Source organism: Ruditapes philippinarum, unplaced genomic scaffold (genome assembly GCF_026571515.1).
Source record: "Ruditapes philippinarum isolate M1 unplaced genomic scaffold, ASM2657151v2 ctg22045_1_1_1_1, whole genome shotgun sequence".
NCBI classification, from domain to species: Eukaryota; Metazoa; Mollusca; class Bivalvia; order Venerida; family Veneridae; genus Ruditapes; species Ruditapes philippinarum.
In genome coordinates, this window is record NW_026854940.1 from 3156 (window position 1) to 20012 (window position 16857).

The window sequence follows — 16857 nt, forward strand, 5'->3', positions numbered from 1 at the left end:
AAAAGTCAAATATTAAGGTAATTTCATCAGTTTTTCCCCAATACATTGATTCGAAGAGTTTTTACGTGGTTAAAGATGTGTAAAGCCATAATCATTTGAAAATAAGTGCAAGCAACCCTATGATCCCCTAAAATTGAGTATTCCCTTTTAGTTTGGTGAACAGAATAAGGATGGTAATTTGAGAAAGGATAAAAATAAAATCAATGATTTTATTAAATCAACACGTTCTTTGATTGTTATTTCTTATTCTTTGTATGGATCGAACAACCGTTACACCGATGGTGCAATAGCCAACTCAATATTGTTTAAAACTATTTATCCAGGATGGAAATTATGGATTTATCATGATAATACAGTGCCATTGTTCATTTTATCAAACATTTGTAAAAAACGTAACGTGACATGCATCAATATGACAGAGTCATTTCTGCCCAACAAAATGTCATGGAGATTTCTAGTCGCATCTGTTCCATTTGTGTCAAGATATGTTATCAGAGACATTGATTCTAGATTATCTGAACGTGAAAAGGCTGCCGTTGACGAATAGATTGTGTCGGGAAAGAAATTTCACGTCATGCGTGATCATCCTGCTCACGGGGTACTTCCGATAAACGGAGGGATGTGGGGCGGAACAAGGGAAGCAATTCCTCAATTAGAGGAACTTTTAAAAGGGCAAAGTTTAAAGGATACATACATGACGGATATGAAGTTCTTGAATGGTTTTGTATGGAATATTGCTAAGACATCAGTATACCAACATGACTCATTCTTTTGTAAAGGTTTGGAGGCGGCCATCCCTTTCCTACGAAACGGATTGGATTGGAGCATGTTGGAAGCGTGTATATAAATGGAAAAATGCGGAAAAATAGCTTAAATAGGCTAAATAACACTAAATCACCAAAAGAATGTGTCCTGAGTTGAATTTGTGTAGTTATTTTTTCAAGTAGTTCAAGTACTTTTGATATTATTTTGTTTTAATCTTTTCATTGAGTACACAAATTTTATCTGGCAAAATCACTTTTAAAAGTTTAAATTCAAATCGCGCTGAGAATCGTACAAAAAAAGAAAAAAGGAAATACTAAAAAGTTTGAAATTTAGTCAATGTCTATTTCAAGTTTCACGTGTCAAGAGCATTATAAAGAGTGGCATAAAATTAATTATAAACTTTAAGAACATAAACTAGAAAATAAAGAAAAACATGTTTTTTTTTTAATTTTCTTTTGTACATTGTCTTGAATTATTTGTGGCGAATAAAACCGCTAGGTATACCTCTAGAAGAATGTTAAGGCTCATATCCATGTCGGAAACGACACTACGTGGATATCAGGCCAGTGATCTAGGAACATAATGACCCTTTTGTCTTATTGAAAAATGAATACGTTAGGACATCAAGTACGAAAATAAATAAAAATAAAGTTCTTTTCAATTTTAAACTTATTGTCGAGCACACGATATGTATGGAAATACTTTCGTAATGGCACACTTTGAACTACACTTTGATGTTTTTTGTAAAATTTATTATTGTTTTAGCTTATGCGTTTGTTTTAAGCAGTTTTTATTTAAAAAAATGATTTAAATCAGTATTGATATTCTTTGTATTTTACAGTGAAATATTATGATTTTCTTTTTTTTAAAGATATTTTATTTCACCTTTTTTCCAGTCCGCTCTTTATCTGCAGTAATAATATATGGTATAACAGAGGTTACTGTTGCTCAAGTGTGATAAACCTTTATTTTCTTTCTTTTAACAATATTTTAGTCTTCTTCCTGAATTTAGCCAGTCCTGGTTTTATATAAGAAAACATTGTGGATAAAGTATGATTCAGAACTACAGCACCTTTGTAAAGAGGCAGGCACTTTGATAAATAAAACAATGCGTATTTCACATTACACCATATAATGTAATACTGATCAAACTAAACATGTACATTTAGCTATTGCAAATTTAGAAGAATCCAATAAAATCTTTGTACAATTCCTCTACGCATTAACGCTTTACGAATGAAACTAGCATGCAACATTGCAGGTTCCATGATAATCACCTTATGAATAAATCGTCGGAATTGTTGTCAATTTGTGTTTAAATGTTTACTTCTGCATTAACTGGTTTTAAGGGGTTTGGAAGATAATTTGTACTTTCCAGTACCGTTCATGAAAAGGCTCAATCAAACTGGGTCTGTAACATTAACACTTGTGTATATTTGGCATTCTTTGGGGAATTGAGTTTTCCTCTTTTTTAAATAAAATATTCATTCTCATATTTTTCCTGTTCAAATAATAAGCAAAGATAACGGTAATATTTCAAATGTTTATTCAGCTAAGAACTTTTTTTCAGAATATTTTTATTACCACATATAGATCTTAGCGATTTAACATGTTTTCACCAATCTTTATAAATGAATTATTTTCAAGGACACCATACAACAGACATACAAATGGTCTCGTAAGTTTGTATTAGTGCAAAATATACACATAAAGACGAAATCTAAAATTATTTTCTCCCTTCTGTGGAAAAAATGTCGAAGGCTTTGGTATTTGCCATTTAGCATCATCACATTTTGATCTTCTTAAGAATGTTCATAGCACATGCTTCTGTGGTTAAAATTTGCCTCGCCCTAACGTCACAGACACTTTATTATGCCACTTAAATAAGTTGAGATGTATTGATTTGCTGCACATTGTATATTTGTTCATCCGTCCGTAAACAACGCAAAGTCATACCGTGAACGTTTTAGTTTAACATACTGACTTTCATAAATGCGTTAAGGGATTCAAAAAGTCTCAGTTCTTATTTGAGTTTTAAATAAACTATGTCTTGTCACGAGTTCCGAATAACCCCGACACGCCCTCGTCAGAAATTATGATTTTTTGCAAATAGGAAGAAAGCAGTAGTTCATTTTTTAAATGTATTTAAATCTTTATCCTACATGAAGTAGATAAATTACAGTTTGGAGTTTTCATGACTTCTTTTAAGGACAATACGTTCCTTCTCCCCTCCCACAAATGTCTGCACTTCAAGTCAGTGAGATCTATCTTCCTAAAAAAAATATGTTGATACTTTTTATATAGTTCTCAAGCTATGTCCTGGTCAAAGATAAATGTGAAAAATAAACAGAGAGCGATAACTCAAAATAAACAAATGGGGGGTAACGAATATTCTGCACTGCATTTCTACTCAGTGAAAGCTATCTATCTACAAAGTTTCAAGTTGATTTATTTTGTAGTTCTTAAGTTATGTTCATTGCAAAATTAAAAAAAGTGTAAAAAAACAACAAAGGGAAACAACTCCAAAAGGAGGGTTAGTGTTCTTATGTAATACACTTCCAGTCATTCAGATATATCAACCTACAACGTTTCAAGTTGATACCTTTTAAATTTCTCAAGTTATGTCCTGGACAAAGTTGAACGTTAATTAAGGAAATTTACGTTTCTTTTGCACTGTACTGCTGCTAATTCAGATGTATCTACCTACAAAGTTTCATATTTTAGTTGTTATGTTTTGTCCCCGACAAAGTTTAAAGCGTTACTAGAACCCCTCAAGAAGAATGTGTCGCCTTTTCAACAGTATAGCTGTCAGTTAAGTTAACCATGTCAGGATAAATAAAACATGTTATATATAATCAAAAAAAAATATCATTAAAAAGTTTTATACTGGCAGATCAAATGGAGGATTTAGTGATATATTATAGTCCATCATCCTATGAGGTTACAAGTCAATAGCTTTTAAAGTGTTGGGGAACTTGCCCGTACACAAATACAGTATGAAATTAACAAAGGCCAATAACTCAAAAATCAGGAACTTCAGAGTACCGGGTTTTACGCACTTCACTTTTTCCTAATGAGATCAATCTTTCTATGAAGTTTCAAGTCCATAGCTTTATAAGGCCCGGACCAAAATAAAGAAAAATTAAAAAAGGATAGTAACTCCAAGAAAAAAAGAATTGTAGAGGAACGATCCGTGTGCACTAAACATTAGGTCATTTAAAGAAGAACGCATGCCATGTTTGAAATCAATTCGGCCTACACTGGATTATGCTCCGGACAAGCCCGAGGGGACGCCGAAGTTAACAAATTGCAATAAATAAAAAAATCATGAAGTACATTGAAGTACATAGTAACGATTCGTATGCACTGCACTTCATTTCAAGAAGCATGCATACCAATTTTGGAATCGATCCGACTTAAACTGGCTGCGTTAAGCTACAGACAAACCTAAGGGGACACCGCCTTCGCCGCCTACAAAAGAAACCCCATATATGTCGGCTTTTTCAAAACAACACACACAAATTAACAAAGGGCAATAACTCCAAAATTAGGAAATGAATAGTAACGGTTCTTATGCGCTGCTATTTCATTCATTTACCAATAATGTTTTACCTTGATATCTTCTATAGTTCTCAAGTTATTTTCCAGACAAAGTTCAAATTGTAATAATGAACCAGCTGACTCCAGTAATATTCCCTTAAACTTCATTTGTCGGGGGTATAGAAAATTAATATTTGACATTGTGTCTTACACAGTATAAAAGTTTTATAAAGCATTAAATTGAATACCTTCAGAAGTTGTTGAGAATCATAAGTTAACTAAATATTTCAACCAAACATGTTTTCAAATTTACAAGAACCTTTACTTCAATCAACTAGAAATTTGTGACACAACGAATGCCTCCGCATGCTGCCAAAATTTCAAAAGTTATAATATTTGGTTTCGAATTTGTTTGCATAAACATTTTCTATTTATTCTTTATTTGAGACACTTAAACTATTCAATGTTTACACAACCCATTGTTATACAAAGTTCGAGTATCAGTGTAAACCTTTTGCGAATTTCATATTTGTAGCCTAGAAAATGATTACAATGGTAGGAAACTAAGTAATCGCGTACCTGCTGAATACTCCCACTCGGGCCATTTTTTGCAGAAATTCGGTGGATGCAATGGTAAAAATCGATTTTATTATAAGAAATAGTAGGAGTATCAAAAATTATATAGCGCACCAAAGAATGTCTTAAGTCCTTGATTCTGTACATGAGGGATAATGAATGCATGCAATATCTTTCACTCCCCCTAGCACCGGCCTGACCACGGGGTAAAGTTTCCACTCGGAGTTTTCCCACAACCTAAAAGAAATCCGGTTGAAAACCTTCTTGAAAATTATTTTTATTTTGAAATTATTTTAATTACTAGTATTTCTAAAGTATCGGAGCATAAACCGAATCATATTTACACATTTTCTTGATTAGTTTCAATTATTTTATTCAAATATCAGTGCTTTGTATTCTTTTAATTAAAATAACAGGACAAATGCTCCCACTTAAACTTGATTTTTAAAGCACATAACCGTGTTAAAATATTACATTTTTGAATACTTTACAGCATTTTGTTAATTAATAACATGTGTGTGGCGAGATTAACTTTTTCTTTCGTTTAATAGAGAATAACAAGAATAAAGATCAACAAGGCAAAGGCAACGTTCACGGGACGCCGCCCCCGGACACACCCAAGCAGGACACCAAGAATGCACCAAACAAGCACCTGGAATGGACACAAGGGCGAAAGGAGCGGGACATGTTATGTGAAATAATATAAACAAAAACAGGCCATAAGGGAACCAAAGGGAAAAGGGCTGCACGGATGAAAAGGTGGGGGGTAAAAATGGAAGAGGGGGGGGGGAGAGAAAATACAACCCTTCTTTGATTCTGAAGGAAACAATGCGTCATAGTATAGTTTCAACAAACAAGAACGCTTTACAAAAAGGTGCACTATGCCTGCGTTGGTTTCGAGTCTGAAAGGATGATTAAAATTATTGCCCTACAACATAAATGGAATACAATAATCTAAAACGACAGTTTGGATCGCAATTTTGACATCAAGAACAATTTGTAACATGCCGTTATAATAAAACTAAAACGTATTTCTTTTTATTTTTCAACAAATAAACATTGATTTCACCATTTGATCTTCAAACTGTAATCTTTTTTGATCGAACCTTATCAATATGACCCCGTTTTCATTTTCCAAATCAAAAACTTTATCAAATTTATAATGACCTCAGCTGGAAAATTGTTCAAAACCAAGTACGAATATAAGAAAAGGCTTAACCGGTTCATGCACCCCGAATAGGTTTTGTACTCAGAAAACTATACCTTTTGTTGTTTCAGAGTTATGTCCTGAACAAAAGTCAAAGAGCAATAATACAAAAAATTGAGCAAAGCAAATTCACGGTTCTTTTTCACTGCTCATCTACTCAGTGAGATCAATGCACTTACACAGTTTCCTTTTCAAAATTTTCATAGTGTCAAAGTTATGTCCCGGACAATGTTCACAGTGTATAATCAACAAAGGGAAATAACTCCAAAATTAGACAAGGCATCGCTATGATTTTTTGCAAGGCACATCTACCCAATGAGATATATGTACCTACAAAGTGTGTTGTTCAATTCTAAAACACTTTATAGTTTTGTCCTGGACAATGTTCATAGTGTTAAAATGAACAAAGGGCAATTACTCCAAAATTATTAAACTTGTTCTTCTATTATATGAGATCTATCTACTTTCGAGTACATTTTCATATGAGAAAAACTAATATCAAATGAAACAACATTTGATTTGTTTAAATGTTTAGCACGGATGCTTGGCTTTCAAATCAATTACATCCAACAAGTAGTCGTGATAGCAGTATTATACTTATATCTCACACTTAAACAACTCAACGACGAATCGCATCTTTCTTAGCAAAGAAGAACAAATAACAGTTGAAAGATATTGCACATTATATTTTAATCATTTTAAATGGCAGAATAAATAATATGGAAATGATGGTATGGAGATACAATTAATATTGTACAGGATCTGGACCATAAATTGCATTTTTACACACACTTCCGCATCCTTCTGAGCAACATAGTTGTCCCCTTCTGCACTCTCTATCGGACAGACAATTTCTGCTTGGGTCAAACAAACATATTCCCGCTAAACCAGAGGGTGGTGGACACCTTCCTGAAAACAAAATATTACGGTTAAAATGGTGTAACAGTTTCAAAGTATTTGACAAATCCAGGTCTGTATGCGGTGTGAGAGATGTTGTACAAGAACAGGACCAATCAAACTCACCTTGCAAATTTGTTTTTAATTTAATTTCAACAATCGAGGCATCTCCTTTTTTCTAAATATATTGATGCATTTAATATGTTTATTTTAATAAGATTGTCTGATGATTATCTGCTAACGTGGTGCTTACCTTCGTTTGGCCTTGGTCGTATAATACAACACTTTCCCCCGGCATCTGGGAAATTTCCCATAAACATACACCTAGTTCCTGGTCCACATTGACGACCCAGAATCGTTCCACACACACCTCGTTGACCAAATGGACACCTCCTTTCTACATCTACAGAAAATGATAAGATGTTTTAACCAATACTAAGAAATATTTATAAAGCCTCTATTATTAGCTTATTAATAGTTTAACAAATTGAAACCTTATTGTCATTATTTGCAAATCGTGCATCATTCATTCATAAACATGTATATACATTGTATATTTACTGCTGGTAAAAAGCTTCGTCTATAATTTGAAAATAATGTAATTTGATTTTTCGATTTTTGCAAATGTATATCAGCTTAACATGTGTCCATTTAAAAGAAAAATCTTGTCCTATTTTGGAAGGAAACAACACGAAGTACTAGAGTGACAATAAAGCATTTAAAACCTGACAAAACAATGAAGTGCTTGTGTGAATCAAAGCTATTTGCAAGTGCTATTTTGGTAGTTAACAGCTAACTAAGTTTATATACCTGGTCTATCTCTACAACATAGTCCTGCAGTTTGTGTCGGCCATACATTTCTGTTACAGTAGCTACCTGGTGGACAACCAGCATTGACAAAGCCCCCACATACTCCTGCTGATCCCCATCTACATCTATTTGCACCAGGTAAATCGGGTCGTGGGCGACGTTGACGGCTATATTCACCATCCTGTCCTAAAATTGTATCAAAAATAAATTTAGGATATTGAAAGGGTTTAAGTCTAATACAGAATTTAATGAACAGCCGAATAGAATTATTTTAATCAACGAGTTTATTAAATTTAGTATTACATTTACACGAATTTAATACTAGTATTCTACTTATCACATACCAAATATAAAGACTGTTTGAAGTTAAAAAAAAACAATTTTCATTGACGCGCCTATAGTACCACGCTTACATTTAGCGCGTCGTAACGCTGTGTTTATATAGCGAAAATGACGTCACGCCAAAATATTTGCACGGCCGTGCTATACCATTATACGGAGTCGCACAAGCAGAACATGTATGTGATAACATAATATATTGAGGCACTAGAAATAAAAACGAAGTAGAAAAAAAATCTATCAGAATAACACAGCTACAAAATACTCTTAGTATAAAAAATATATAATTTTAAGCATGTCTTGTTTGAACTTTAAACTGAAAGCATACAAAAAAACAGCCAAAATACGTGTATCAAATTTAGAGGAATATTTCAAGTCGTAACTAATCACACAAATCGAATTATTGTAAGAGAATATAAACATTTGTTGTTGTTGTTGTTGTTGCTGTAGTTTTGTTCTTTTCGAGACTTGAAGATATGCAATAACACGTACAAAAATGTCATATCTTACCTGATACAGCAAGAACTGAAAACAGACAAACAAGGAACGCTTTAACAGTAACTTCCATTGTCAAATAGTTGAGTGAAAACTAAAAACACAATATAAATTTACAATTATTTTACAGAACACATAATAACACCAGTGAAAAATCGTTTATATTTATAACGTTATCAAACAGGATGTGTGATGTGGTGCATTGACGTCAATTAACGTACCGTCACGACTGATGTAAAGCAGATGATCGTATCGACACACAACGTTTTTTAAATGATTTATGTTTAATGTCAAGAAGTGTACGTACAATAATAAAACATGTCAAGTTTGATCCAATGAATTTATTTCCTTGTCAGAAAAATAAGATTTGAAAATGAAATTTAACAACAATAAGACATATTACATGCAAATTAGATGTGCGTGAAGTTAGCCAGACAGCCGGAACAGCCGGAACATATTTTCGTTTAATCCGGTTGTTCCGGCTTCTCCGGCTAGCCGGAATCCGGTTCTGGCTGAACAGGCTAGCCAGACATGATACAGTAAAACCTGTCCAAAAGACCATTCATTTATTTCATGATCTATATTAAAATTCCTAATCACATCGATATCTGGTTCTTCAGGCTAGCCAGAATAACCGATATCAAGTGTACTTCAGATGAAAAAAATCAGATATATTCCTAAAAAATGAGCGTCTTCCATGGTGTGTCCGGGTGTCCGCGGGTATAGGTGTGTCCGTCGGGAATACTCTGGTATTTTGCCGACGGTGAGCCGAAAATCGTACTATACAGGTCATATCTGGCCAATTCCGGCTGGCCCCTGTGGGGACCAGACTCAATTCCGCAGAACCGCATATGGTGGGATGGCTAGGGGGTCTGACCGGGTGTCCGCGGGTATAGGTGTGTCCGTCGGGAATACTGTGGTATTTTGCCGACGGTGAGCCGAAAATCGTACTATACAGGTCATATCTGGCCAATTCCGGCTGGCCCCTGTGGGGACCAGACTCAATTCCGCAGAACCGCATATGGTGGGATGGTTAGGGGTCTGACCGGGTGTCCGCGGGTATAGGTGTGTCCGTCGGGAATACTCTGGTATTTTGCCGACGGTGAGCCGAAAATCGTACTATACAGGTCATATCTGGCCAATTCCGGCTGGCCCCTGTGGGGACCAGACTCAATTCCGCAGAACCGCATATGGTGGGATGGCTAGGGGGTCTGACCGGGTGTCCGCGGGTATAGGTGTGTCCGTCGGGAATACTCTGGTATTTTGCCGACGGTGAGCCGAAAATCGTACTATACAGGTCATATCTGGCCAATTCCGGCTGGCCCCTGTGGGGACCAGACTCAATTCCGCAGAACCGCATATGGTGGGATGGTTAGGGGGTCTGACCGGGTGTCCGCGGGTATAGGTGTGTCCGTCGGGAATACTGTGGTATTTTGCCGACGGTGAGCCGAAAATCGTACTATACAGGTCATATCTGGCCAATTCCGGCTGGCCCCTGTGGGGACCAGACTCAATTCCGCAGAACCGCATATGGTGGGATGGTTAGGGGGTCTGACCGGGTGTCCGCGGGTATAGGTGTGTCCGTCGGGAATACTCTGGTATTTTGCCGACGGTGAGCCGAAAATCGTACTATACAGGTCATATCTGGCCAATTCCGGCTGGCCCCTGTGGGGACCAGACTCAATTCCGCAGAACCGCATATGGTGGGATGGTTAGGGGTCTGACCGGGTGTCCGCGGGTATAGGTGTGTCCGTCGGGAATACTCTGGTATTTTGCCGACGGTGAGCCGAAAATCGTACTATACAGGTCATATCTGGCCAATTCCGGCTGGCCCCTGTGGGGACCAGACTCAATTCCGCAGAACCGCATATGGTGGGATGGTTAGGGGGTCTGACCGGGTGTCCGCGGGTATAGGTGTGTCCGTCGGGAATACTCTGGTATTTTGCCGACGGTGAGCCGAAAATCGTACTATACAGGTCATATCTGGCCAATTCCGGCTGGCCCCTGTGGGGACCAGACTCAATTCCGCAGAACCGCATATGGTGGGATGGCTAGGGGGTCTGACCGGGTGTCCGCGGGTATAGGTGTGTCCGTCGGGAATACTGTGGTATTTTGCCGACGGTGAGCCGAAAATCGTACTATACAGGTCATATCTGGCCAATTCCGGCTGGCCCCTGTGGGGACCAGACTCAATTCCGCAGAACCGCATATGGTGGGATGGCTAGGGGGTCTGACCGGGTGTCCGCGGGTATAGGTGTGTCCGTCGGGAATACTGTGGTATCCTGCCTCCTTATATACTAATATTTTTTCATTACTGTTATGTTTCTTCCTTTTATCATTTTTGTTTAATTGTGAAAATTTGACCTTGATTAAATAGAAATTTCCTTAAACAGGAGGTAACGACATATTGGAAATAATATTATTATGATGAGTTTTCCCGCGTTTTTTTCCAATCATTTGAAACGCGATTCTAAGCACCGAAACTTGAAATATATCATATTTCGATATTTAGAAGCTTAACTTTCTAATATAATGTCAAATGTGATTTTTATTTGTAAATTTGACCCTGGCCAGTTCGAAACTAATACTCTAAAACTAAATTAAAACTGAATTACAAATGGTGATAATATTTAAAGGGAGACGACTCTGTCAATTAGATACATCAAAGCTGAGCATTACGCGGTTGTTCATGGTTGAATAGAGCATCCATCATGCCCATGCATTAACGATGAATCAATTAGAACAATGTTTGATGAAACCAGGCAACTCTCTAGAATATTTTCATATTTATATTGTCCCTGTTCAAACTGCCGTGCTATCCGAAGCAAAGTCTACTTCATACAGTAGACTCTCTGTTCTTAAGACCATCCCGGAATTAAGACCATTCCGCTATTAGACCATTTAATAAAAGAACGGTATTTTCTGTTCTTTATGTCAATGGTTGCATGATTTATAATTAAGACCACCCTGCTTATCCACTTTAAAAACCACCAGATTCAGTCCCAAAACCCTTATTTTAATCTTTTATAAACCCACTACTGATGTTAAACTCACAACCTACCTGTAATACATCAAAAAATGCTCTTTGGCATGACGATGTTAAAAACTGTTACTGGATTATTATATGAAATAAGGTAAGAAAGTAAATGTTTTGCGTCACTGTGGTTTAATTTTGCTTTCGGCACAATTATATGTGTAAAGAATTCATTTCTTAAATGATAGTTGAATTATACACATCATACTATAATTAATATTTCAATCAGACCAAATTATACAGTGGATTCTCTACTTAAGACCACCCCGGAATTAAGACCAACCCGCTGTTAAGACCAATTTTTATTAGAAAGGAATTTTCTGTTCTTTATGTCAATGGTTACATGATCCAGCATTAAGACCGCTTATACCTTTATTAAGTCCAAATTATTTTTTTTTATTTGACCCCACTACTATTGAGAGCACTGATATAAAGTCAACACACACATAGACCTAAAATTTGTTGTTATGTTGTAACCATCTGTGTGAATGTATTTGGGCATGACACTTGATTTCACAAGGTGTCAAAAACACCTTATATTTTGGGGAATATTGTATGAAATAAGATGAGAAAGTAGATTTAAAAGTGGTTTAATGTTGCTTGAAGCATATCGATTTTTTCGAAGAATTTATTTTTTTATTTGATGAATGAATTTTGTACATCATATAATAATTATTATTGAAATCAGGCTAAATAGAATTTGATATTTAGTTTCTTCAGAAATATGTTTTCTTCTCATCAGATGTAACATTATAAACTTTTTAATTTATTTGCAGGTTAAGATACATATGTTTTGTTCAAACAAATGACTAAAATAGACCATTGTCTAGTATGTAAGAAATGTTAAGAATATTCACAATTAAGACCACCCCGCAATTAAGACCACTTTGGTCCAGTCCCGATGGTGGTATAAAGTATTAGCTTTTCTTCAGAAATTTGTTTAGCTCTTATCAGATTAAATATTATAACATACTTTAATATTGTATTTGTAGGTTATAAAGTCATGTTCCTAAAGTATTCAAGCAATGCTTAGAATATCCACAATTAAGACCAACCCTGAATTACGACCACTTTGGTTCAGTCACGATGTTTGTCTTAATTAAGGGTTTTTACCTTAGTTTATCTCCACCCCACCCCCTTTCTGTCCTCTTTATAACATCGTTTGAATTCTTCTTAATTCTGAAAAAATCGATTTTGTATTCTTGATTTTTCCTTTTTAGTTTTTTCATGGTGCTCTTCACTTCGACGAAATTGTAACAAATCACTGAAAAATAGTTATTGAAAAATTACACAAATAACAAAGTACACGTTAATATATGCCTGTAATGATTTTTATTGATCATATTAAAAAATAAAAATTAGCAATTAATTATAGGAAAAAAGCTTAACAGAGAAGGTTAACAAGATCAGCTGAAAATATACAGAATAACATCGTGCATGTATTTGATTTCATTTTAAAAGTTTGTAACTTCATCTTACAGCAAGACTCGTTATCACTGATATTCTTTACCTAAACATATACTGACTGTTAAATGTCAACACCCGCCCCCTCCAGAATCTAATAAATAACAAGCCTTTGAATTTACAGACATTTACCATATACAGTTTCAGTTGGATGTCTTGATAGTGAATAACAGAAAATATGATTTACCACAATAAGTAAGTTGAGCATGCTATATAATTGTATAAAAATAATTGGGCATTGACTGTGCTGATAATTATTTGGCCACATACTTCTTTCATGTAAATGACTTAAAACATACCACTATCTAAAAAGAAATGTAGGATTCATCTAAAGTTGAAACCGTTAATTCACTTTACCTACACTCTACATCCGCAGAAAAACATTAAAAAACTATCATCAGAAATAACTCTTTGTTATTTTAATAAAACTTAACATGGCAGCGTAAGGATAACATGCATTTTTTGTAATTTCTGACTTATTCGTGCAACGCTTTACACTTTTCGTGAAAATTCCTGTTGTTGAAATTGTGAATTAGAGAAGTTAAAATCATGAACTCGTGCAGTTGAAATCGTGAATTCATGAGGTTGAAGTTGTGAATTCCTGAAGTTTAAATCGTATTTTCCGTGATTTCCGTATGTTGAAAACGTTAACTCACTTAAGTTGAAATCGTGAATTCACGAAGATATAATCGGAAATTCATGTAGTTGAAATGTCCCCACTGGTCTTTCGTACCTAAAAATAAAAGTTTATGGGTTTCTGTTGAACTGAAACTTGGGATCATAAGGAAATGGGGTCAGCCGGAAATGGCAAGATATGAGCTGAAATGACCATGTATTGTACGATTTTTGACTCAAAGTCGGCAAAATACCAGAGTAATCCTGACGGACACACCTAAACCCGCGAACACACAGTCAGCCCCATAAAAAACCCACTATATGGCATTCTGTGGAATTCGTTCTGGGTATCACAGGGGACATTTAAGGAAAATGTTAAAATATGAGCTAAAATGATCATTTATATTTTGATATTTGGCTAAACGTAGCAAAATACCAGAGTATTTTTGGCAGACACAAATAAACCAGCGAACACACGGTCCCCCTAACCATCCAAATATATGAGATTCTGCGAAACTGAGGCTGGACCTCACAGGGGTCAGCCGAAATAGGCGAGATATGAGTTGAAATGACCATTTATAGCACGATCTTCGGCTCAATGTCGGCAAAATGCTACAGCATTCCCGACGGACACACCTTTTCCAGCGGTCACACGGTTAAATTCCCTAAACTTCCCACCATCTGGGGTTCTGTGCAATTGAGACCGGGCCTCACAGGGGTCAGCCGGAAATGGCCAGATATGAGTTGAAATGACCATGTATAGTACGATTTTCGGCTCAACGTCGGCAAAATACCAAGTAGTCCCGACCGACACACCTTGCCAGCCGACACACGGTTAAACTCCCTATGGCGTTCTGTGCAATTGAGGCCGGGCCCCACAGGGGTCAGCCGGAAACGGCCATATATGAGATGAAATTACCATGTATAGTACGATTTTCGGCTCAACGTCGGCAAAATACCAAAGTATTCCCGACGGACACACCTTTGTCAGCGGACACGGTTATACTCCCTAACCACCCCACCATATTGGGTTCTGTGCAATTGAGGCTGAGCCTGACAGGGGTTAGCCGGAAATGGCCAGATATGAGTTGAAATGACCATGTATAGTTCGATTTTTGGCTCAACGTCGGCAAAATGCTACAGCATTCCCGACGGCGAACCTTTGCCAGCGGGCCCGCGGTCATACTTTGCACGACACAAATATTCAAAAAATTGTTCATGGATTATTTTTTCATCTTTAATTGCCTTTATTTTGGTTATTCTGGCCAGCCGGAATAGCCAGAGATCGAGGTGATAAATAATTTGAAACTACATTATGAAATTTACCAATTGTCTATTGCACAGGTTTTACTGTATATTCTCTGGCTAGCCGATTCAGCCGGAAACGGATTCCGGCTAGCCGGAGTAGCCGGAACAGCCAGACGAGACAAAATTTTGTTCCGGCTGTTCCGGCTGCTCCGGCTGTCTGGCTAACTTCACGAACATGAAAATTAGTCGATTTCTGTAACAGTTACATTGTAAACATTGTTTGTCTGTTACGTCAGTGTATTTATTCAAATTATCATAACTTGAGTCATGTATATATATACATATATATATATATATATATATATATATATATATATATATATATATATATATATATATATATATATGTCCAAAATAGTATTTTTAATGATGAAAAACACAACACAATGAATATGTACTGGAGGAAATCAAAATTATGGGTGCACAAAAGACGTCCTTGCAAATGTATTATTATATTATTATAATGTTATTATTATTATACATTTTATTATAAGCATTAGTACCTCTATTTTTCTTAAGGATACAATCATTTCACGTTATTGTGTAAATATTATATGTCATGACATTCTCCCTTTGAGATGTGCATTATCACCATCTGATTAATCAGGTAGACTTGAAGATTTAAAGGAGTGTCTCTCATATGAAAATATATAGAGCCTTGATGTACTTTCAAAACAAGGAAATACTTTTTAAAGCGTGTTAATGAATGAGAGTCGATATCTGTTTTACAACCGTGCCTTTGGCTAAATTAACGTATTAAACGCAGTAAACACAGACTGCGGTAAAACCGCAAAATAAATGTCTAGCCATTTGCTAACATAAAAAATATTTTTAAAATGCAGCTAATAGTTTTTATCAACAACTGATTAAGAAAAAATGTCTTATATTTAAAGGCCAAGAGTAAATAATAGTGCAAGCAGAGAAGTAGTGTTAAAGTCAATTACAGAATGTCCGTGCGCGTGCGTTTATGCGTGCTCGTGCAAATGTGCGTGCCTATGTCTGTGTGTGATCTAATTCTATATTATGCTTTTCAGTTTCATGTCCATTACCATTATTTAATAAACCCATCACGGTGAAGGGAAAGCATTTAAACTTATATATTCTTGTACAATAGGTTATTTATTCCACTTAAGCAACTTTAACGATGGTACCGTGGGCTGGATGTAGTTGGATTATGCACTCTTTGAACCCGCTTACTTGTTTTCTTTTGTAATCTTCTTACCTAAATATATAGTTTATGTACCTCAGTACAAAAATTCATTATCTGCATCAGTAGATAGTATAAGTATGTTTTCTGCATCAGTTATCATGATTGTCAAATGTATGTCAACTTGAATAATGTAAACTTGATTATTCGCCAGTTATATGACATGCCTCATTGAACTGCCATTGACCTTAAATTTGACCCGATAAAAAGTGAAAGTTTGGGTTACTATACCTGTTACTTACTTCATTTAAATCAGACCACTTCATTGAGCAAGTAGTATATAAGTATGTCGGCCATTTTTTGACAAATTGTATGAATATATCTTAAATTAATTAATAAATCAGCGCTTTTATTAAGCCAAAAGGATAAATTTCGGATTATTAATGATGAATATTCTACAAGGTTAGTGAAGAAAAGCGTTGTGTTTATCTCTGATATATAAAGAAATAAGTTTTAAGTATAATCTTTAGTAAAATGTTTTGAGACAACAAAGCTGATTAAAAAATGTAACTTTTGCTTCGAAAATAAATAATTAATTTGAATACCTTAATATCAAACAAGATGGATCATTATAAAATACGCATATCACTGCAATATCTG

The 16857-nt window shown here is 35.6% G+C and overlaps 1 protein-coding gene across 1 annotated transcript; it reads right to left on the minus strand.

Annotated features, from left to right (window-relative positions):
• Positions 1 to 6753: 6753 nt before the first annotated feature.
• On the minus strand, positions 6754 to 8803 carry LOC132741541 (papilin-like). The gene is made up of 4 exons (XM_060729731.1): positions 8645 to 8803; positions 7796 to 7987; positions 7239 to 7388; positions 6754 to 6997 (listed from the first exon to the last, which is right to left on the minus strand). The coding sequence occupies exons 1-4, from the start codon at positions 8700 to 8702 to the stop codon at positions 6834 to 6836; spliced, it is 564 nt and encodes a 187-aa protein (XP_060585714.1). The 5' UTR covers positions 8703 to 8803; the 3' UTR covers positions 6754 to 6833.
• Between the last annotated feature and the right edge of the window lie 8054 nt (positions 8804 to 16857).